Consider the following 24,331-nt stretch of genomic DNA (forward strand, 5'->3'; position numbering starts at 1 on the left):
TACTGGAATATGTGCTTTGGGCTATTCTGTGAGTCATATTTATGTGGTGCCTCCCTATTGGTTGATTGTGGTTATCCATCCATTTTTCCAAAGCAATCAATCACTGACAGGTCAATTAATCATGGTCAAATATTCTAGGAAGTTAGGAATGTTCTGCCCATTTTCATTTCAATTATGACGGCATGTCATAGTTTATGTAAGATTTGGCACACATTTTATGCACACCCTGAGTTCTGCTGAAGGCTGTGGGCTCAAACCTGAGCAACGTAGGCTGGACTACAATTATATTTCTGAGAGAGTCATCTTTATACATGGCAGATTTTAAAGCCCAGCTATTAACTGTCACCGAAGACACAAAATACTTAAGGCATACATTTCATTAAAGTAGAATATTAAATTCATGCAACTACATATAAAATAATTACCATCTTCAGCACTAAGCACTAAGTCTTCCCTGGCAAGGTTTAATTTTTCTTTATCTGTGCAAGAGGAAAAAATGGTGACACAATTAGATAATTCAGTTGTTCAGGATATCCTTAGAGGTTGAAGCCTCTAGAGATCGGAGAGAAGCAAAATGAAATTTGGAGTAAAGTCAAGTTCTGAAAAAGCCTTCTTTACAAACCACATGTACTGTACCACAGGAAGAGAACGATATCTATCAACATTTTTAGTACAATTTATATGCAGACAGTCCTCAACTTACAACCACAATTGAGCCCAAAATTTTTGTTGCTAAGCGAGACAGTGTTTAAGTGAATTTTGCCCCACTTTACGACCTTTCAATAGATGTTAAGTGAGTCATGTAACTGTTAAGTTACTAACATGGTTGTTAAATAAATCTGGGTCCCTCACTGAGTTTGCTTCTCAGGTCGCAAAAAGTGATCACATGACCCCAGGAACACTGCAGACATCATAAGTACATGCCAGTTGCCAAGTGTCTGAATGTTAATCATGTGACCACGGGGATGTTGCAGTGGTTGTGTGAAAAATGGTGACAGGTCGCTTTATCCTGTGCTGTTGTAATTTCAAACCGTCAGTAAATGGATGGTTTTAAGTCCAGGACTATCTGCATAGCACAGGGGTAGGCAACCTTGGCTCTTTTATGACTCGTGGACTTCAACTCCCAGAATTCCTGAGCCAGCATGGGGGAAACTTCGATCCCTTCATGACTCGTGGACTTCAACTCCCAGAATTCCTGAGCCAGCATGGGGGAAACTTCGGCCCCTTCACGACTCGTGGACTTCAACTCCCAGAATTCCTGAGCCAGCATGGCTGGCTCAGGAGTTCTGGGAGTTGAAATCCACAAGTCATACAAGAGCCAAAGTTGCCTACCCCTGGTATAGTACATTTCAAAAATAATTTATAGATAGCACATTTCTACTGATGCAGTTCATCCAATTTGCGTGCCAATGACTTAATCAAATCATCACCTGATCCTACCAGCATTATCCACCCTGTGGGACAATGGAAATAATGGAAATAAAATGCAGGTGCAGCTGGTCCTCATTTAGCAAAGGTCTCACGCAGTGACCGTTCAGTTGCAACGATGATGAAAAATTGATTTTATGAGTGACCCATCCTTGAATTTATGACCTATGTCCGTCAAGCAAAGGAAAGTTCAGTTAAGATCCTAAGCACCGTTGCAGTTGGGGGCCACTTCTCTTGCAACTCAGTCATTGGTTTGCTGACCCAACCCAGTGGTTCTTAAGAGAGGACTGCCTGTAATAAAAACTGGGATGAGACACGATGGATTTGGCTCCACCAGCAGCTGCAGCATTGATCAAGACAGGGTGTGAGCCATCTCACAAGGCATCTTCTGAAACAACCCCGGTAAACAAATAACTCTACACAACTTTTTTTAATCCCTCCTCTAGTGATTAGCTTTGTAGATATATTTGCTTGATGAAAACTTTTCAAGGTATTTACTCCTTCCAAAAGTAACATGAAACGACAACGGCGGACAGACTGGGACAAAAGTATACTAAGTGAGAGATGTTAAGGGCATGGAAAAATGTCAGATTTTGCTCACTTGAGGTGGCTGACGGTATGTCCTCTACACTTTTGGAAGGAATTTGCCTATTTGAATTCCTTTTCAGAGCCTTCATAACGGGGTTCAACTCTTCCTCCGAACCTGTTTCAAAACAAAACATATGAGCACTGCACAACACATAGACCAATATCCCAACCAGGATAACCTACCTTTATCTGTGTTAACTCCTCCAGGTTTTAAAAAGAGAAACCAAAGAATATAAGAACGCCAGCCCTTATCACCATTCCTTCTCAAGGTGATCTGAAATTATTTCATTATTCACTGCCTCACTTTTCCCGTCACTAGCTGAAATTTGCAAGGACGGCCACTGAATGAGACAACTCCACGTTTCTTGTAATACAGGTGGTCCTGCACTTACGACCATAGCTGAGCCCAAATCTTCTGTTGCGAAGCAAGACAGATGGGTGAGTTTTGCCCCATTTTACGACTTTTCTTGCCACAATTGTTAAGGGAATCACTGGGGCTGTCAATTTAGTAAAGGTAAAGGTAAAGGTTCCCCCGCACATGCGTGCTAGTCGTTTCCGACTCTAGGGGTCGGTGCTCATTTCCGTTTCAAAGCCGAAGAGCCAGCGCTTGTCCGAGGACGTCTCCGTGGTCATGTGGCCGGCATGACTAGCACGGAACGCTGTTACCTTCCCACCGTAGTGGTCCCTATTTGTCTACTTGCATCAATTTAGTACGCTGTTGTTAAGTGAATCTGGCTTCCCCATTGACTTTGCTTGCCAGAAGGTCGCAAAAGGGGATCACATGACCCCGGGACACAGCAACCGTCATAAATACATGCCAGTTGCCAAGCATCTGAATTTTGATCGCATTACCATGGGGATGCTACAATGGTCCCAAGTATGAAAAACAGTCATAAGTCACCTTTTTTTTAGTGCCATTGCAACTTCGGGCACTAAGCAAGTGGTTGTAAATCAAGGACTACCTGTATGTAATTCCACCCTTATCATGAAAAGTAAAACCCCACGCCTTCTACAGCCCCATTTCTTTATCAAGAAATATTTTTATCTGATAGGACGCGTCATCTAACACGGCTATTCCACGAGTAGTTTCGTGACAGGTTATCAAATGCCAAGGACGCGTCTTTCTTCTTGCGTGACGGGCTTAGTCAGTTGTGGTTGCCTTAGTTACTGTTGCAATGGGGAGGAAACTTTTAAGTTGGTAGGATTTTGGAAAATTTATTGATAAAGAGCAGGTTGCGATTCGTTGGGCTGGGTGGAAGAGAATCACAGCCAGAGGATGGCAGGAGAACCAGCTTTCGAATCGTGAGAACTGATGCTGTTGGAAGAGCTAAAGAACAGAGCAGACAGCTAAGCAAAGCAGGAAGCCTTCCTGAAGTTATAGCAGATGTTCAAGAAGACAGCAGCGTCTTACTACCAGAAAGGTTTTAAACCTTTTAGTCAGCATAGAATTGGAAGGGACCTTGGAGGTCTTCTAGTCCAACCCCCTGCTCAAGCAGGAGATCCTGTACCATTTCAGAAAAGTGCCTGTCCAGTCTTTTCTTAAAAAACTCCAGCGATGAAGCACCCACAACTTCTGAAGGCAAGCTGGGTTTATTGTTCTCACTGTTAGGAAGTTTCTCCTCATTCCTTCTGATCTGAAGAAACTCCTTAAGATTCTTTAAACTTTCTTAAGATCATTCCTCCTGACTTTAAGAAATTCCTTAGGTTTCTCCTCGTTCCTCCTGATCTTAAGAAACTCCTTAAGTTTCTCCTTGTTCCTTCTGATCTTAAGGTAAAGGTAAAGGTTCCCCCGCACATGCGTGCTAGTCGTTTCCGACTCTGGGGGCCGGTGCTCATCTCCGTTTGAAAGCCGAAGAGCCAGTGCTTGTCCGAGGACATCTCCGTGGTCATGTGGCTGGCATGACTAGACGCCAACGGCGCACGGAACGCTGTTATCTTCCCACCAGAGTGGTCCCTATTTTTCTACTTGCATTTTTTACGTGCTTTCTGCTAGGTTGGCAGAAGCTGGGATGAGTAATAGGCGCTCACTCTGTTACGCGGCACTCAGGATTCAACCCGCCAAACTGCCGACCTTCTGATTGACAAGCTCAGCGTCCTAACCCACTGAGCATCTTAAGAAGTTCCTTAACTTTCTTTAAACTTTCTTAAGATCATTCCTCCGGACCTTAAGAAACTCCTTAAGTTTCTCCTCATTCCTTCCGATCTTAAGAAACTCCTTAAGTTTCTCGTCGTTCCTTCTGATCTTAAGAAGTTCCTTAACTTTCTTTAAACTTTCTTAAGATCATTCCTTCTGACCTTAAGAAACGCCTTAAGTTTCTCCCCGTTCCTTCTAATCAGGAGGAATTTCTGCAAAGAATCTCAGTGGTTCAGATATATTAAGAAAGCAGCTGTAGGAGGAAGAGCTGAGAAAACGTAAAATAAAACATTGCACCGGTTTCCTTCTGTCCAAGATTGCTTGGAATAATAATAAAAAAATGGATACCCCAAATTTACTTTGCTGGGCACAATTCTCTTACAAACCATAATGGAGCACATTTAACTCAAAACTGTTTACTGAAGTCAAGTCCTCCAATTGACTGAAAAGCAATGTATGAATAAACCCTTTCCTTGTCTTCCTCTGGTGAAGTTGTCTCAATTTGCTAAATTGAGGCTAAAACGAACTTTGAAAAAGTGACTATTTAGAATTTCCAACAATTTGTGCTGTCAAAGTGAAAGGGCTGTCTACAGTATTGATCATATCTCTCTGCCGAACTAAGGCAGGAAATTAATCTTGTAGGAGGATGATCCAAACCTATATCTGGCTGGTATAAAGAAATTCTTTAAAAAAATATTATTCAGAACATATGCTACCATTTCTGGCTTCTGACTGATTGGACAAAAGGAAGATCGAAAGCCATCATAAATTAGATTACTGCACAGATTTTTTCCTGATGTTCTGGAACTACAGAGAAAATACATAAGCATTTTTTTTCTAATTTAGAGTAAAATGTATTTCCATTTAAATCCTGACGAAGGAACCTATGCCCCTTGAATTGTAAGTCAGGACATCTTTGCTTGCGGGGGGGGGGGGGGGAATAAGTGTGTAGCATCCAGGTGGCTTTCTAACAATCTTTATAAAACAGACCCAGATAAGAATGAAAGAATTTTTAAATGCTCACATATTGGATCCCTTTGGCTTCCCAGAATGGATTTATTTTCGTCTGAAAAATCTGACTCACAATTCTTGGCATCTCCATCAAGATCGTTGTCATCGCCAGCAGGCGGGGTGGCATGATAAAGATCCACTTCCCTGATTTGGATAGGACTTTCGCCGAGGGGGGTGCTTGATCTTTGCAATCCGCGCTCCACTGCCAGGCTTCTGTTGGCATCAATTAATGAAGTGGAAAACTCTGCTTCTTTCTCTTGAATACTTCTGTCCTCTGCCTTATCGGCTGTGGAAGGAAAATCCTTATCTTTTTCCACACGTGGGGTTTCTGAAGATGCTAGATTCAGATGGATTATTTTTTGGAAGGCCATGTAGTCTGAAAGCTTCGCTCCTTCGTCAGTTTGCTTGGACGCCTTCTCGGTAAGAGGGATTTTAAGTTCACTACGATAATCACTCGACATTTCCATGGGTAACCTTTGTTCATCTAAATCAGATGTTGAATCACTGGCGACTTTCTGGCAGTCGACTGTGGGTGGCAGAGAAGCAGGCTCCAAATGTTCCGAAATTAATTTCTCTAAATTAGATTTTAATGCCTGACCATCTTTTGCCGGAGCAACAGATTTCATTATGGTTTCTTCTTGAGGAAGGTTTAAACGTTGAGAAGGTGGTGTCTGAGCAGCTTCCTTAAGTAATTTCTCTAAGCTAGAATTAAATTCACTTGGTTGAAATCTGGATAGTGCACTAATGTTGTTTGCGGTTTCATTAACTTCTTGACCACAGTCTGTTTCTCGTGGACTGATAAAACCTATGTTCTCAGTAGACTTTTTGTTTATTTTCATCCTGTTGCTGTTCTCTGTGATTTTCTGGCTACATGGTAAGATTTCAGAGTTTTCTTTGAGTAACGTTTGGAGTCGGGCTTTGAATTCAACCTGGCTAGAATTAGAAGGGACAGTAGATTTTTCTACTCTTTCAATTACTTCCTGAATATCCCATGTATCTTTGGCACAAGCTGAGCTCACAGACTGATCAGGCTGTAATGGGGAATGTGTCAGTTTAGGAATTTCTATGTCTCCAAGTAACACTGCCGAATCTTCGTCAAGTATTTGTTTTAAATTGGCTCTAAATGCTGCACGATCGCATGATTTTGGTTTCACAGTTTTCACAGCTGTTTCCATTGTGTCCACAGGCTGCTCCCCAGCCAATTCTCCTTGGATTCTCTCCTTATGATCTGCATATTGTTTAGTTGCTTCCGTTGTGTCATCTTGCAGGACAATCAGCACTCTGTCATCTGTGTTTGCATCTTTGCTTTCCTCCGCAGTCTCAACCACAGTCTCTCTCAAATGACTGGACGTTTGGGGTGAAACAAAGTCTTTCTTTTCATTCATTTGTGTGTACGATTTTTGTTGATTCTCTTTAGGGACATCCTCAAACGGTGTTTCCAAAACGTCCTCGGTACTGGGCCACGTTGCCGATTCTTTCAACAGACGGATGAGTTTAGCGTTCAAATCGCTGCATTCTCTGTTTGGTGGCACGTTATTTTGGGATACCATCTCCAAAACGTCTTCAACAGGAGAGTCTGTTCTGTTCTGAGCTGCACCAGTGGTATCAGGTTGTATCAGCTCTAGGGATGGAATCAGCAAGTTCTTTTTCCAAGCAGGATTATCACTGAAATACATTCGCCCATCCTCTTTGTTAGGGACTTTCGCAGGCAGAGGTTTTAATTCTTCCAACGACTTAGGCAAACTTCCCATGCTGGTTGTGAACTCCACAGGCTGAGTTTGGAGTAAGGGATGTTTCTCAATAGTTCCTTCTGTTTGAGATCCCTCTCTGCTCTCTTCTGGATCACTGGGATAAGAATGGTGGCTGCGCTCCATCACCTTATTAAAAAAATCCCTTTTTTCTGATGTAAGATCTGCTGGTTCAGAAGCATCCGTTATTATATGATGCCTGAGAGAGGCCTGTAGATCAGAAGTTTCCTTAAGCAACTTCTCCAAACTCTTACCAAAAGCATCAGCACCAGCAGCTTTTGGTGGGACCAAAGTCCTACTTACGATCTCTACAACCTCACTTGTTTTAAGACCAGCTTTTCCATTTGGGCCTGAAGGGACAAAACTAGGTTCTTGAATCTGATCATCGGGAGCCATTTGATCCTTTCCTACTAACTCTACACATGGAATCCCTTTCTCATGTATTAGCGGGCAAGAGGACTCCTGCAACTCTTCAACCAATGCTGTTGGATGAAAACCACTGTTAACAATCTTATGCTGTATTTCCGTAGATTTTTTTTTTACTCCTGCATGTACCTTTCCTGGAAGCACAGGAGATGAGTCACTGTCTCTTGTTAGGACATAATCTAAATGCATGGGTACTGTAGTTGCTGATGGGGAAAACATGGCTTCTGCTAAAGGACTTTGCTGTGAAATATTGGCAGTGGGTTTCTCCATTTCCTCTTCTTGAAGAGGAAAACCATATCTTCCATCATCCAAAATGGCTTGGCTACTTCCAATTCTTTCTTGTAACTCTTTCATGTCACTTCCAGTGCTACTCTTATGCTTCTGTGGGCTGGTCTCATCAGTTTTGCTCTGTGGCTTAGTCCCCATATCCCAAAAGTTTCTCAGGCTCTGGAATTGGGAAGGGTTGAGCATTTGAGACCTGGATTCTTCATCCATTTTTTCTTTCAATGAATGAATCTTAAAAGGAGATTTTGGCTGAAGAGTCCCTTTTTCTAAAGCGGTGTCTTTTGGCCTGTCACTTTCTTTAGAAGATGCCACCACTTTGTAACTCGGCTGCAAATTGCTCTCATTCAACCCTCCTGTAATGTTAGCATTTTTCTGGTCATTCGAAAGTACTTCATTAGATATATTAATATCTTGGTTTTCTGTAAATTTATCTCCTTGGATGGGCCTGCTCGTTCCTGAAAACGTAACACCATCACCTTTCATCTCAGACCCCTCCTCACTTAGCTCAACTTTTCTGAAGGTAACTAAATTATATTTGCTTTGTTCATTGTCAGACTCACTTGTTACATATCCAGAAGATCCGCTCGCTGGTTTTCTCCTACCGTATTCTTGCGTATTACAAGACATATTTTCATTTGTAAGAACTTCCTTATTTCCAAGCTCTGGAGTCACCTTCCCACCTTCCCAGAAAGCCTTCATATCCTTGACTCTTTTCTTATCTCCTATCATTGATGGTTGTCTTAACTCATGTTGTGGCAGGACCAGGTTACTTCTATTGTTGGCATGGGGCGTATTTTCGGTGTCTTGAAAATTACAGTCCTTTCCTTCAGGATCTTTTAGAGCTTCTCCAGATTTAAGCTCGCTGTTTTCTTCTTCCAAGAAAGATTTAACATCTCTCTCTCCATCAGTGTATATCTGTGAACTGGTTTCTCTTTTCATTCCACTTCGGAAAGAAGCGTCAGAGTTCTTCAAACCCATATATGTTTTGCCTTCAAAAGCATCTTCACATATGTCTTTTCGGTTGCTTTCATCCATTTTGTCCTCGCTCTGATCAATGGTCTGGAAATGGGTTCTCCTAGTCATGTGAATATTGTGAGAAGCTGCATTCTCGTTTTCTTTGCTACGATTTAAAGGAGCTTTGTCTCCTAGGATCACTTCACTTGGACTTTCGCTTTTCGAAAATGATAATTGTCCTGGTTGCTTTATGATATCCTGGAGCCTTAAGTCTTTGCTCGTTGACTCTCCTCTTTCGCACAGAGGGGAGTTCAGTTTTAACAGCTCTGTATTTGACTCCTTATCTTCTCCAATTGCTGACAGTTTCACTGACTTTGGGAGGTCCATCTCCTCTGTAAATTGCCTTTGCTGAGGCGTTATCAAAACCGTTTCTTTATCAGCAGTACTGGAACTTCTTTTGAACCAGTCTAGCACTTTGGATATGGATTCATCAGTGGCCTTCAAATTTTCAGCAGCATGTTTGTCAACATTGCGACCCACAACAAGAGCAGGCTTACCTTGTTTAAGGTCTGCACAGCCAGTTTTTGACAACTCGGCCTCCTCTGCCTCAGCCAAACGCAACTCCTGGCCTACAAGAGACACAGCCAATATTTCTTGAGAAACAGAAAAAAAAATTGTAACCTCCCAAATTAATGGTATCTGTTGATTTCAAGCTGGCTAGATCGGCCTGACTATATACCAGGGGTGGGGAACTATGGCGCTTTTATGACATGTAGATGTCAACTCCCAGAATTCCTGAGCCTGCCATATTGGCTCAGGAATTCTGGGAGTTGAAGTCCACACGTCATAAAAGTGCCATAATTCCCCACACCTCTGCTATATACCTTTAAAGAAAACTATATTTCATTTTTAGATGGTGTATTTTGAATTGTAAAAGTGACTATCTTTCAGGGCAGTTTTCCAGGCTGCCAAATACATCCCAAAACATTGCCCAGCAGCTAAAATGCTTGCATTTTCAAAAGCTAATTTTAAAATGTCCAATTTTAAATGTCCAATTTATGGGATTTTACATCAGCCAATTAATTAAATTTGTACTTTATTACATAGCATGTTCAACTGCAAAATCAGTGTGTTTTTTTTAACTAAGGCTATTAACATGTTATTTATTTACATTCCACATCCTGCATTTGCATTTTTAAAGAAAGAAAAAAAACAATCTCCCTGAACACTAAAACGAGTAGAAATTATTTAATCAGCCGAAAGGTAGAAAAAATAGGATGAAGTCTCGAACGGCCCGTACTCTAATGAGTCGAGAAGAATACAGGCAACTGAGAAGAGACTCCCTCTTGTAATATACAGATGGTCCTTGACTTACGACCATTTCTTTAGCGACCGTTTGAAATGACAACGGCACTGAAAAAGCTACTTAAAACCAGTGCTTGCAGAAGCACGGTGGCTCGCGTGTTTAGGATGCTGGGTTGTAGGTTAGCAAGCCTGCATTTGAGACCTGAGTGCCGCCATGGGATGGGGTGAGCTCCTGTCCTTTGCTCCTGCTTCTGCCAGGGCATGACAAGAGCCCCCAACCGTCAAGTGGCTAATGCTTCCACCGGCCTCAGTGCTTCTGACAGGCGTACAATGCGCAACCAGGGCTTGCATTCATGACCATCCCCACGGTCACACGATCATGATCCAAATGCTTGGCAACCGGTTCGCATTTATGATGGTTGCACCAACCAGGATCACCTGATCGCATCTGTGACACACACACACACACACACGCATGCACGCACACCCAGCATGCTTCCAATAGCCAAAGTCAATGGGGACACCAGCCAGGAAGGTCACACATAGCAATCATATTTATTTTATTTTATTTTAATTCCATTTATATCCCGCCCTTCTCCGAAGACTCAGGGCAGCTTACAAGCTTAGCAGTATGATATGATATGATATGATATGATATCTCGCTTAATTTTTATTTTAATTTTATATTGCATTGTTTTTAAATTTTGCCTTGTAAACCGCCCTGAGTCCTTCGGGAGTAGGGCGGTATATAAACTAACTAACTAACTAACTAACTAACTAACTAACTAACTAACTAAATAAATAAATAAATAAATAAATAAATAAATAAATAAATAAATAAATAAATAAGCAAATACTTTGCTTAACAACTGTATCAATAAGGTTATTAAAAACTGCTTGCAGCCACGTGATTAATGATTGCACTGCTTAATGACAAGTTTTCCAGTCCCAATTATGGTTGTAAGTCGAGGGCTACCTGTAGCTCTAGCAGATGTAAGATGTCAACAGGAAAGTATTTTTCCCTATACAAATTCTTTAAACGTGTATAAATGTTAGTATCCAGCAGAAATCTTGAACAGCTTGCTAATCTGTTTTGACAATGCAGCTGTTAGTAAATTTTGTAGAAGAATCCCAAAATTATAGGGTTTGAAGTGTCTTCAAACTCCCTGCCCAGAAAAGAGAGAGCCTCCTCATATCATTTGTTTTATTTTTATTTATACTCCGCCTTTATTATCTTCACAAATAACTCAAGGCAGTGAACAGAGCCAATGTACCTTCCTCCTCTTTTTACCACAACAACCCTGTGAGGTGTGTTTGGCTAAGAGAGTGACTGGCCCAAGGTTGCCCAGCTGGCTTTCATGCCTAAGGGGGGGACTAGAACTCATTGTCGCCTGGTGATTGGCCCAAAATCACCCAGATGGCATTCATGTCTAAGATGGGACTAGAACTCACAGTCGCCTGGTGTTTGGCCCAAGGTCAGCCAGATGGCATTCATGTCTAAGATGGAACTAGAACTCACAGTCGCCTGGTGATTGGCCCAAGGTCACCCAGATGGCATTCATGGCCAAGGCAGGACTTGAACTCATGGTCTCCCGCAGGCGCCTTAACAACTAGACCAAATAGTTACCCAAATTTTGTTGGAAAACCTCCAATGATGAATCCCCTATACTTCCAGAAGGCAAGCTGTTCCATTGCTTTGTGACTCTTACGGTCAAGAAATTCCTCCTCATTTCAAGTTTGGGACTCTTTATATAAAGCTTTCACCTATTGATTCTTTGCCTACCCTCAGGAACTCTTTAGATTAAACCCGTACTTACTTTGGGAAAAGCTTTTTAAGCTTTGAAGACTGCTATCATGTCTCCCATTAGCCTTCTGATCGTCAAACCAAACATAGCCAACGCCTTCGTACTTTAGATGAAAAGATTTAAAACTCCTGGTCAAAGTCTACGTAGAAGATGGCCAGACAGAGCTCGGAGGCGAGGTCAAATGCGTAATCAGTTTGGAGTCACTACATAGCCACAAAAGACCAAAGTCCAGCCCTCCTTAAATTCCATTGACTCTTTTATCTGGCGTTAATTTGCCTAGACCAGGGGTAGGCAACCTCGGCTCTTTTATGACTCGTGGACTTCAACTCCCAGAATTCCTGAGCCAGCCATGCTGGCTCAGGAATTGTGGGAGTTGAAGTCCACGAGTCATGAAAGAGCCGAGGTTGCCTACCCCTGGCCTAGACCATTGATACATCAGATTCTTGTGTATAGGTAGCACGGGATAGACTTGAAGTACTTTGAACGCAACCCCTGTTCCTGATTACTTGCGCCTGACAGTTTGGCCACTAGCTATGGAAAGAAACCACACTAAACAACAAACAAATGGTTTGCCAAAAATTAGAAAACAAGATGCACCATTGGAATAGAGAAGGATTTTTCTGTTTGAAGTTCAGATTCTGGAATCCTAGCGTGTACTTCTCAACAAACACAGCAAAATCTTTCTCCAAGTCTTATTACTTACCAGCTACATGAAAAAAAATAAAGCGAGTCTCCTTAAGTATAATAACTCGCTAGACCTAATTCTGTTGGGACAATGTTGCTGCAATTTCCATCATTGTTTAATGCATCCTGAATAAAATAATGAGCAAGTACACAACAATGTGACGATGAGAAATTAACAAAAAAAAGGCAAAGATAGTAAAAGCACTGGTAGACCTCGACTTATGACCACAATTCAGCCCAAAATTTCTGTTGCCAAGCAAGATACTTGTTAAGTGAATTCTGTCCCATTTTACGACGGTTATTGCCACAGTTGTTAAGTGAATCACTACAGCTGTTAAGCTAGTAACACGGTTGCTAAGTGAATACGGCTTCTCCATTAACGTTTGCTTGTCAAAAGGTCACAAAAGATGACCACATAAGCCTGGGACACTTCCAACTGTCATAAGTACATTTCAGTTGCTAAGCGTTTAAATTCTGATCACATGACACAGGGATGCTGCAAGGGTTATTAGATGTGAAAAAGGTTCACTTTTTTCAGCGCCGTTGAACGGTCACGAAATGAATGGCTGTAAATCGAGGACTTCCTGGACTATCGCACTCCTAAAAACAAGGCTGAAGATAGGATGAAACAAGAGTGACAGTTTGATTAGATGTTACTCTCATTGGCTTCACTGTATTTCTTACCAGTGCTGAGTTGTGTGGTGTCACACGGCTCAGGATTCAGCTGCTGAGTTTTGGGCTGAGTCACAGTTGGAAGAGTTTCATTGTCCATGGTGCTGGGACCCATCTGACTGGATGGTTCCCCTGGAAGTACATCTTCTGCAGGAGGACTTTTCCCCAACGATGGCAGATCCGAGTCATTAAAGCTGTAAGAACCTGAACGTCTTTTTCCACCTCGAGATTCTTGTCCATCCTTCACGTTACCATCTAAAGCCGGCGAGTAGGACCGTGCTGGCTTTGCTGGAAAAGATGGACTGTCTAAATAATTTGCTTCATGCTCGCCGGCTTTAGCGGAGTAGGTATCTAGCAAGTTGAACTCCCCAGGTTCTTTGCCCTCGTGCAACTCAGGTTTTGCTGGACCTTCATTCTTACTTACACTGGAGGAGAACCTGACCTGCTTTAGTCTGTCCAGTGAGTTTTGAGAAAAGTCTTCTCCTGGGCAAGGGCTTGGCTCTGCAACATCTTCAAGGATGGTGGAGGTTGGCAGCCCACTTTTGTTCGACGGTTCCAAGGTTTGACTGAGACGCAACACTTCGGAATCTGTGGAACTTGAACTTGAGCTTCGTTTGAGGATGCTCTTGGGCGGCCTTCCATGGCTGTTGACCTGCTTGGTCCTTTTAGATGCTTTAGGTAAGGAATCTTTACTCTGCAAGCCGGCATCTGAGGTCTTGTGGACATTCTTCCTCGCTTTCGGTATAGGCAGTTTTCCCGTCTGCCTGAATTCTACAGAGGGTTGTTCCGATGCTTCTGCTCTGCTGTAGTTCAATAAATTTACTCTGCGTTGGTTTTCTATGGAAGGTGAACGAGAGAGAGAGAGAGAGAGAGAGAGAGAGAGAGAGAGAGAGAGAGAGAGAGAGAGAAAGGTTATAAGCAAACTGCAGATAAGAACTGCTTAACAGTTTAGACCAGGGGTATCCAACTTGGCTAGTCATATGGATTAAGATTTAATTTTATTCTATCGGAATAGTAAAATGAGAATTACTTTTGTATGTTATATAGCAGGGGTCTTCAAACTCGGCCCTTTTATGACTTGTGGACTTCAACTCCCAGAATTCCTCAGCCAGGCCCACGTGCCTAGCTGAGGAATTCTGGGAGTTGAAGTCCACAAGTCATAAAAGGGCCGAGTTTGAAGACCCCTGTTATGTAGTAAAGAGAGAAGCAGTTATAAAGCGATGGTTTTAGTGAAGCGTACACCCAGCAAAATTGCAGAAAAATAGCCCAAGCTATTATTTATTTTGCAGGTGAACAATTCCATGCGTGACTTCTTCAAGACAACCCAAGTCCCTTTCTCTTATTTTGCTGTATGCTAAGGCTAGGCTTCAGATCAAGAAAAAAATATCGGCTTAAAGTCAGAGTGAAAAAGATTTTTTTAAATATAGGAAATCCAAACATATTTTAAGTAGTTTTTGGCTTCTCATGCCATCCTTGTAAAATATGACTAATTGGCACATGGAAAGCCTCTTTGATATAGCGGTTAAGGCTCCAGGCTAAAAACCAGGAGACCATGAGTTCTAGTACTGCTTTAGGCACAAAGCCAGATTAGTCACCTTGGAGAAGGTCCCTCTCTCTCAGCCCTAGGAAGGAGGGAATGGCAAACCATATCTGAAATCTTGGCAAGAAAACTGCAAGGACTAGTAGTCTAAGCAGTTGCCAGGAATCAACAAAGACGAGGAGGAGGAGGAGGAGGAGGAAGAGGAGGAAGAGGAGGAGATGATCCTACATCCAATATATGGATCAATGATTACTCTACTCCAACGGTACTGTATAATCAACTCTTTGAAACAGTTCTGGTAAGTGTAATCTGGCTTCAACTTAACAACCATAACTGAACCTGGGATTATGGTTATAAGTTGTGCTGGTCACTGAGCGGGTTATCCTGGCATTGTGCCAGATTTAACCACCTTTTTTATGGCATTCGTTTGGTGAATGCCATGTGTCAACGCTGCTAAGATCGGGTGTTCTTGCTCTGACAACATATGGAAAATGCAACCATTTCCCTTCTTATGTTTTACTCTTAGAATTAGAGTTAGAATTAGATGATACTGGGGGGGAGGGAGGAGGAATGTGCATGGGAGTTTAGCTAGACATAACAATACTGTAACTAGTGTGAGAACCAAGGTTATTGAAATAAGAGATGGTAAGAATTGGCAGGTTGGAGAACTGGAGGGAAAGCCTGCATTTCAAAGTAATTGGAGAATGTGATTTATGACTGTAAATTAGAGGAGGGAATTGTGCTTTGATACTATGTGCTCCGGGGAGGGGAATTCAGATTTTGGCTTTGACTATGGACGTGCCGATATTAAGCTTCTTGAATAAAGATTCTTTAAGGTAAACAATGCCTCGAGGTTCTTTGAAGAGTTTCATCTGTCAGAACCACGACACCATGGTTGTTAAGTGAATGTGAGGGCCATTAAGCAAATCCGTAGGCATTTTTGTTGAAAACCAGAAGTCAACCAGTTTCCAGCAAAACACATTGTAAATTGCAATTATTTGTGAAGCGCTGAAAAAGGGCCCAAATGCAAAACACTGAATAAACAAAAACACAATCATATTAATTTGTATGATTATATGAAGACAGGTTTCTTAGTATCATTTTGCACTGCAGAATTTTGCCCATTATATCCAACCCCCTCCCATTCCGCACGTAACTTTTGCTAAATAACTTTGTTAGTATGATCCCAAAATAGATTGTAACATTTGTTTAAGGTTTTGATTATTCTGTAGAAACTGTGCAGATTATTTCTTAAAAAATTCTTCACCTTCCTCTGTCGTTTCCGATGAATTAGCCATTCCATTTTCCGAGTACTCAGTTTTGGCATTATCTTCTGGTCCAGCCGAGTCGTTAAATGGATTTTTCCTTTGCTGGAATGGTTTCATTTATATGGTTTAAAAACATGGAAAGAAACAAGAATAGAGAAAATAAAGCCCTCCAAATTTTGTATCTCAACTGCCATCACTGGTCATTCTGGGTAAAGCTGATAAGCATTTTGGGTTTGACAATATCCCGGATTTAGAAAGAGAAAAGCTGCATTAACCAAGAATCACTGTTAGTGCTTTTAAACTAAGATAAATCTTACCTCATTCATTAAGACTTGCTTCCATTACAGATGCTGTTTGTTATAATGGAAATTCGATGGAAGTTAATTGGGACTTCTATAACTGTCTGGCAGATGATACCACTCTAATGGCAGAAAGTGAAGAACTAAAGAGCCTCTTGTTGCGGGTGAAGAAGGAGAGTGCAAAACTTGGGTTGAAACTTAACATTAAGAAAACCAAGATCATGGCATCCGGCCCTCTCAATTCCTGGCAAATAGACGGGGAAGAAATGGAGGTAGTGACAGATTTTATTTTCCTGGGCTCCAAGATCACCGCAGATGGGGACTGTAGCCAAGAAATTAAACGACGCTTGCTCCTGGGGAGGAAAGCCATGGCAAATCTAGACAGCACACTAAAAAGCAGAGACATCACCCTGTCAACAAAAGTGCGTATAGTCAAGGCTATGGTCTTCCCAGTTGCGATGTATGGCAGTGAAAGTTGGACCGTAAGAAAGGCTGAGCGCCAAAGAATTGAAGCCTTTGAACTCTGGTGCTGGAGAAGACTCCTGCGAGTCCCTTGGACTGCAAGGCGATCAAACCGGTCAGTCCTAGAGATCAACCCTGATTGCTCTTTAGAAGGCCAGATCCTGAAGCTAAAACTCAAATACTTTGGCCATTTTACCTTCACTGGATACTAATGATAACTCACCTTAGATGGTGAAAGAGCTGGCTTCCTTGTCCTTTCCTGGGATTTCTGTAATGTATTGGACATTTTAGGACTGAAGAAAAATGAGATAAGAAAAGAAATTTAGATCTTGTCCATGTCACCCATCTAAACAGGTTTAAGTGCCAGGACTCTTAATTAAGGAAACCTAGGTACAGATAGTCCTTGACTTATAGTAGTTCATTTAGTGACTGTTCAAAGTGCGTGGCACTGAATATTTTATGACTATTTTTCACATTCATGACCGTCTCCATGGTCATGGGATCAAAATTCAGATGCTTTGCAATTTAAACAATGATGACAATGACAACAACAACAACAATAATAATAATAATAATAATAATAATAATAATAATAATAATAATAATAGTTGGAAGGGGTCTTGGAGGTCTTCTAGTCCAACCCCCTGCTCAGGCAGGAAATCCTATACCTATACCATTTCAGACAAATAGTTTTCCAGTCTCTTCTTAAAAACTTCCAGTGTTGGAGCTTTCATAACTTCTGGAGGCAGGTTGTTCCACTGATTAATTGTTCTAACTGTCAGGAAGTTTCTCCTTAGTTCTAGGTTGACTCTTATTTATGAGGGTTGCAGTGTCCCGGGGTCATGTGATCCCCCTTTTCCGACCTTCTGACATGCAAAGCCAGATTCACCCAAAGCCAGCTGGGTGTCAGGCAGAAGGAATCAGAATCACACATTAAGTTGTAGTTCAGAAGATTTACTGCTCAACCTGTATACACAAGAATCTAGTCAGCTAACAGTCAGTACGAAATTGGCGGTAGATAAGAATCAATGGAATTCAAGGGAGGCTGGACTTCGATCACTTGTGGCCAGTACTTTTTTTGTAAAAAAAAAATGTGCCGGAACTCACATACCTCATACAACCCACCTACAAGTTTCCATTCAAAAAAGGTACTGGAACTCCGTTCTGGGCGTTCTATGACAAAAAAAGCCCTGCTTGTGGTGATGTAATGATGCCAGACTGATAACTCTCATAACTCCACCCCAGCTCTGCCCTCTTCTTCTTCTACACTGAGTGATGTTGGGCCAGTCCCTCTCTCTTAGGCCTAGGAAGAAGGCAATGGCAAAACCTTTTTGGAAAACCTTGAAAACTGCAGGTACTCGCCCAGGTAATCTCCTGGAGTCAACACTGACTCAAACACATAAAAAATAAAAAAAAAATAAAATAATAAAATAAAATAAAATAAAATAATAAAATAAAATAAAATAAAATAATAAAAATAAAATAAAAAAATAAAATAAAATAAAAAAATAAAATAATAAATAAATAAATAAATGTATCTACAGGACAACATGTAATACCTTGAAGGTATTATAATGTGCCCACACAATGAAAGCAGACATGACTGGACAAAGAGAGCAGGAACTCCTGAAAAACAAATGTTTAATAATCCAGGTAAATGTATGCCAGCCTTAGGGATGACAAAAAGTGTCTCAGATAATCCATTCCTAAAAGAATTCCAATTAGGCGGGCTTTTACTTTTCATGCTGTATCTTAAATACCTTTTACCTTAAGATTACTTTTCTGCTTCCACCCACAGAAAGACAAGTAAATATTATTTGAGGGAGAAGCACAGATCTTAAAATGATAACTCAGCCCTCACCTCAAACAAAAGTGGTATACCAGGGTTTTTTTTCTCATAGAATGCTCAGAACGGAGTTCTGGCACCTTTTTTGGATGGAACCTTGTAGGGTAGGCAAGGCGGGCTGTATGGCATATGTGAGTTATGGCACCTTTTTCTTTTACAACTGGTACACACAAACACACACACACAGAGAGAGAGAGAGAGAGAGAGAGAGAGAAAATCCTGGGCATATTTATTCTACTTTGGAATATCTGTAGGAGAAAATGCAGTGGAAAAACATCCTATATATATTTTTCATGAAGGGAGAGAGGAAGGAAGGAAGGAAGGAAGGAAGGAAGGAAGGAAGGAAGGAAGGAAGGAAGGAAGGAAGGAAGGAAGGAAGGAAGGACCTTATAACCGTTTTTCCACACTTTGAGGGGAGAAAGAAAAGAAAGAAAGAAAGAAAGAAAGAAAGAAAGAAAGAAAGAAAGAAAGAAAGAAAGAAAGAAAGACCTTTAACTTGTAAACCCTTTTATAAAAATGTTGTGGCTGCTACAGTTCTGGCTGTTGCTGCACTGCTGGTCAACTGTTGCTGCAGAGACATGATTGTCATTTTCAATGTTCTGTGACGGTTTCCCAGCCAATCTCATAATTCTCCGCTCCCTCCCCACCCAGCAGTAGCCACTTATCTGCAAGTTTCCCACAAGGTAACTCAATGGGGAAGCCGGCAGGAAGTCAAAAGTCACTTCAAGTCCTACTGCTTTTTTGCTCTCCCATGGTCATTCTGTTTATCGGTTTAACTAAGGAAATATTTCTGAAATGATAACCCAGTGTGGGGCACGGGTTATCTAATACCCATTAGTCTGAAAATGTTACAATTTTCTCTAGAATTCTAATGGGTAAGTCATTTTGATTGTGTAATGAGCAAGGGATAGGACTAAGGGAAACACAGATTCCAATCATGGAGACTTTAGGCCAGTTACTCTGTCAGCCCAATCTATCTTCTATGGTGGTAAGTGGTGACTAGCTATTCCATCTTTCCGCCAAGAAATTCAGGTGGTCCTTGACTTACTACAATTCATTTCGTGACCATTCAAGCTTACATCAGCATTGAAAAAAGTGACTGAGGATTGTTTTTTTACATTTACGACCCCGGCATCATTCCCAGATGATCAAAATTCAGACGCTTGGCAATTGACTCATATTTATGACGGTTGCAGTGTCCCAGGGTCATGTGATCACCTTTTGTGACCTTCTGACAAGCAAAGTCAATGGGGGAAGCCAGATTCACGTAACAACTGTGTTACTAACTTAACAATTGCAGTGATTCACTTAACAACTGTGGCAAGAAAGGTAGTTAAATGTAGCATAACTCACTTAACCACTTTCTTGCTTAGTGACAGAAATTTTGGGCTAAATTCTGGTCGTAAGACAAGGATTACCTATACAGGATCTTCTCTTGCTTTTCCCCCCTCATAAATCAGGGAAGTAGGCTAGACTGAAAGAAACTGACCAAAGTCCACTTCTGAGTAGAAATTCAAAACTGGGTTAATGTAGGAGATGACCAGGCTGAGTTTGAGGATGGGGTCAAATGCATCATCACTTTGGAAACTCTAAGCCAGGGGTCTTCAAACCTGGCCCTTTTATGATTTGTGGACTTCAACTCCCAGAATTCCTCAGCCAGGCATGCTGGCTGAGGAATTCTGGGAGTTGAAGTCCACAAGTCATAAAAGGGACAAGTTTGAAGACCCCTGCTCTAAGCTCATGTAGGAAGCCTAAGTCCGTCCCCTCCTTTGAACTCTTACCTGGTGCCAATTCGTCTTGACCATTAGTAATTCAGATTCTTGTGTACAGGTATCCCAAAGCTGGTTTTCACGAGGCAACTGAACTTTGTTTTTCCTTTGAAGACATTTCGCTTCTCATCCAAGAATACTCTTCAGCTCTGACCGGATGGTGGGGAATGGAAGGAGCTGCAGAATCTTCTTGGATGAGAAGCGAAACGTCTTGAAAGGAAAAACAAGAAAGTCCAGTTGCCTCGTGAAAAAGCACCTTTGGGACAACCATGACCTGGATGACTGAGAATGTCCGGACACCTGGTGTATAGGTAGCATGAAATAAAATTGTAGTACATTTGAACTCCATCCTGGCTCCTGACTTCTTGCACCTGGCAGTCAAATGAAGCCATTACAGAACCTGACGGACTTGTAACGAAGTTTATTATGGAATGAAATTAAAGCATAAATAAAACACAGGTGCCCCAATGAATTAAATTCTGAACAGGAGCTGTCTATGGCAGCAGTGGTGGGATTCAAATATGGGAACAACCCTGTTCTCTGTGTGGATGCCACTTCTGGAAGTCCATTCTGGGCCTGGGCAACAAAAAAATCAGCTACCGGTTCTGCCGAAGTGTTGCGAACTGGCTGAATACCACCACAGCATGGCAAGGTAATTTTCTAAACAAGTTTACATCTGATCATAGGTTATATCAGACATGTCAAACACAAGGCCCGGGGGCTGGATCCGGCCCGCGAAGTGGTTTCATGTGGCCCGCGAAGCCATCCTGGAAACAGTGAGGGAACGGCCCCCACTGCCTTGGCCCTGGCCCAGAGACCCTCCTCCTGCCAGAGACCCTCAGATCTGTCCCACTCCTGCCCAGGTCCCCATAGGCACCCTTGATGTGAACGATGTAGAGCTGGCCATGCCCACCCAGTAGGCCATACGCACTTTAGCCACACCCACCCAGTAGACCACACCCACCTAGGCCACACCCACCCGGCCCCCTGAGGGCAACCGCAATGCTGATGCGGCCCTCAATGAAATTGAGTTTGACACCTCTGGGTTATATAGACAATCAGCAAATTTCAGGAGATGTCTAACCTGTGGTTAGATTTGGACTCCTCTTCCTTATCTTGTATGACACCCAACTGTTCTGGTGACACAGAGATCTCTTTGTTGACATTGTTCACCCAGCTGCTTTTGGCATTGCCCAACTTACTCTGACTCAGCTCAGCTAAAACATAAGATAGAGACAGAAAACGGGAGAAAATTAGCTTCTGTTTTGTCTGCTCATCCATAAAGAGTACCAATGTACGTTTTGAACATGCACATGTTCAACGACACCTTCTTTATTGATCAACACGAAAGGTGAAACAGGAACATCACTCCTGTTTGTTACTGTCAATACATTCAATGATTCTACATCCTAATTGACGCTTCAGTAATTTTATTCCAGGGGTAGGCAACCTCAGGAATTCTGGGAGTTGAAGTCCATGAGTCATAAAAGAGCCAAGGTTGCCTACCATCTATCCTATTGTTAAGACAGGCATCATTTTTAAAATATGAAATGTTTTACAAACTCACAGCACTTTTCACCTGGGGAAAAAGCCCACAATAATGAACCTGTAAAAGTTTGTTATACAGGTAGTCCTCGACTTACGACTCTTCGTTTGGCGACGGTTTGAAGTTACAAAGGCACTGATAAAAGTGACACAACCTGTCCCTGCACTTATCACCATTGGGGCGTTTCCAGTCACGTGATCGAAATCCAGCTGCAGGTATCTAAGACGGCTGCAGCATCCTGGGGTCACGATTGCCACCTGCAATCTTCCTAGCTGGTTTCGGACAAGCAAAGTCAATGGGGAAGCCGGCAGGAGATTGCAAATCACAGTCGCTCGGTGGCTCGCTTAATGACCTCAGCAAAAAGGTTATAAAATCAGATATGGCATGTGATGCCTTAGTTAGTGACCACTCTGCTTAACAACCAACTTTCTGGCCCCAATTTTGGTCATAGCTTGAGGACTACCCATTTAAGATAAATTAGTTGTTCTGCAGACACCCAGTTATTTCAATCGCTCTTGAACAAGATGGAGTGTGGATAAATCATCTAAGCATTTTCATTGGGGTAGAGACTCATTTAATATATTGACTTCCACTGATTCTGGGTTGCTTGGAGAGTGAGTGGGCAGGTAGGTAGAGAGGCAGGCAGGCAGGTAAAGAGGCAGGCAGGTAGGTAGAGAGGCAGGCAGGTAGGCAGTTAGATAAGCAAGCAAGCAGGTAGGCAGACAGGTAGGTAGGTAGATAGGCTGGCAGGCAAGCAGGTAGATAGGCGGGAAGGTAGTAGAGAGGCAGGCAGATAGGTAGAGAGGCAGGAAGGTAGGCAGTTAGATAAGCAAGCAAGCAGGTGGGTAGACAGGTAGGTAGGTATAGGCCAGGGGTAGGCAACCTTGGCTCTTTTATGACTCGTGGACTTCAACTCCCAGAATTCCTGAGCCAGCACGGCTCAGTATGGAAACCTTTCCCTTTCCCCTCAGCATGGCTGGCTCAGGAATTCTGGGAGTTGAAGTCCATGAGTCATAAAAGAGCCAAGGTTGCCTACCCCTGGTATAGGCTGTCAGGTAGGTAGGTAGAGAGGCAGGAAGGTAGTAGAGAAAAGGGCAGGTAGGTAGATAGGCAGGAAGATAGGCAGTTAGATAAGCAAGCAAGCAGGTAGGCAGGTAGATAGGCTGGCAGGCAGGTAGGTAGAGAAGCAGGAAGGTAGTAGAGAAAAAGGCAGGTAGGCAAACAGATAAACAGGTAGCGGGTAGATAAATGGGTGGCTGGGTCAATAGATAGGTACCTAGGTAAATAGGTAGGCAGGTAGATAAATAAGCAGGCAGGCAGGTAGATAGGTAGATTCTCTCTCCAGTTAGGGAGAGCCACTGATCGTGTTGGCTTGGAATTCAGTTCAAACATGGGAGTTGAGGTCCCAAACATTTAGAAGGCTGAACGCTGGAAGAAAACTGACTTGAATCCAGACCACTGAAAGCCCTTCCTCATTTTAACCATACGTTACACCGTGTGTTCTTGACGGACGAGCTGCCAAAACAAATATTTCTCCTTCTTCAAAAAGACATGTTTCTTTTTTTTCCCCCTTCAAATTGACATACCTATTGTCAAGGGCTTCCTTCTTATTGATGCTCGGATAATATCAGCTCCCTGTATTTTCTCTCTGTGCCTCTTTGCCTTGGCTTCATAAAACCACTGCCCGCTCATATTCTTGACCTGGGCATCATTCTTTACTTTTTCAGGTAAATTCCTAGAAAAGTAATGAAAAATATGGTGGTTATTATATTGGGGTTGTGGGGCACCAAGAAAAGCTTAACTGTAATTCAGTAGAACTAGAGAATGAATGAATGAGGAACTCTGGAACCAGGTGGTATGTAACTTTGGGGCGGGGTCTGTCGTAACTTTGAACAGTCGCTAACCGACCAGTCATTAAGTGAGGACTAATCTGTATATTGCAACCAGAATAGGATAAGTCTGAGAGCAAACAAAAAACATATTTTAACTAATTTTCTAAGTACGTTTTAAGTTTCAGAGCATTCAAATATTTGCTCTTTTTTCTTTGCCAATCCAATAGGTTTCCACGAAGATACTGGAATTGCCCAATACACATCAATGATATTTTTCTTTTTTAAACCACCTACTCTGTCTTACCACAATGTGATTTTTTTTCTACCTGCAGTTACGGAACACCCTCTGAATAAATATGACTGATCATAAGACAAAAATTCCACCTGTCTATCTTTACACGCCTCCTGTTAATCCTAACCTTAAATCAGAAAGAGTGGTGAAGAGGTCAAGGATTTCTGAAAATTTACCTCATTTGTGCTTGGACAACTTTTATTCGTTAGAATTCATACTTTCTGTCTGCCGTTGGTTAATTCCTTTTGAAAGGCCAAATACTCTTAGCTTTAAAGCTTGTTTCTGACATGACTGGAATTGTATGGTTTAAGATTGGGTACTATTGTGCTATGGTCCTTTTATTGTTAGTTACTCTTATTTATTCATGTTTTGTTGATTTAATTTGTGATTACTGCTCAGACAAGCAATTGCATGATTGGAAGCTATATGAATCAAAT

General features: G+C 42.0%; 1 protein-coding gene across 1 annotated transcript in view; it reads right to left on the reverse strand.

Moving 5' to 3' along the window:
• The window catches only part of SYTL2 (synaptotagmin like 2), a gene marked incomplete at its 5' end in the record, with an annotated part of 49,408 nt that overhangs the window by 19,278 nt on the left and 5,799 nt on the right, over positions 1-24,331 (reverse strand). The window contains 8 exons of the mRNA XM_081327701.1: positions 426-479; positions 2,030-2,131; positions 5,175-9,203; positions 13,053-13,877; positions 15,848-15,950; positions 16,833-16,902; positions 21,309-21,441; positions 23,357-23,505. Coding sequence (XP_081183827.1) covers positions 426-479; positions 2,030-2,131; positions 5,175-9,203; positions 13,053-13,877; positions 15,848-15,950; positions 16,833-16,902; positions 21,309-21,441; positions 23,357-23,505 — 5,465 coding nt within the window. The remainder of the gene's footprint in view (positions 1-425; positions 480-2,029; positions 2,132-5,174; positions 9,204-13,052; positions 13,878-15,847; positions 15,951-16,832; positions 16,903-21,308; positions 21,442-23,356; positions 23,506-24,331) is intronic.

This window comes from Vipera berus, assembly GCF_964194415.1.
Source record: "Vipera berus genome assembly, chromosome: 4".
In the NCBI taxonomy this organism is placed as follows: Eukaryota; Metazoa; Chordata; class Lepidosauria; order Squamata; family Viperidae; genus Vipera; species Vipera berus.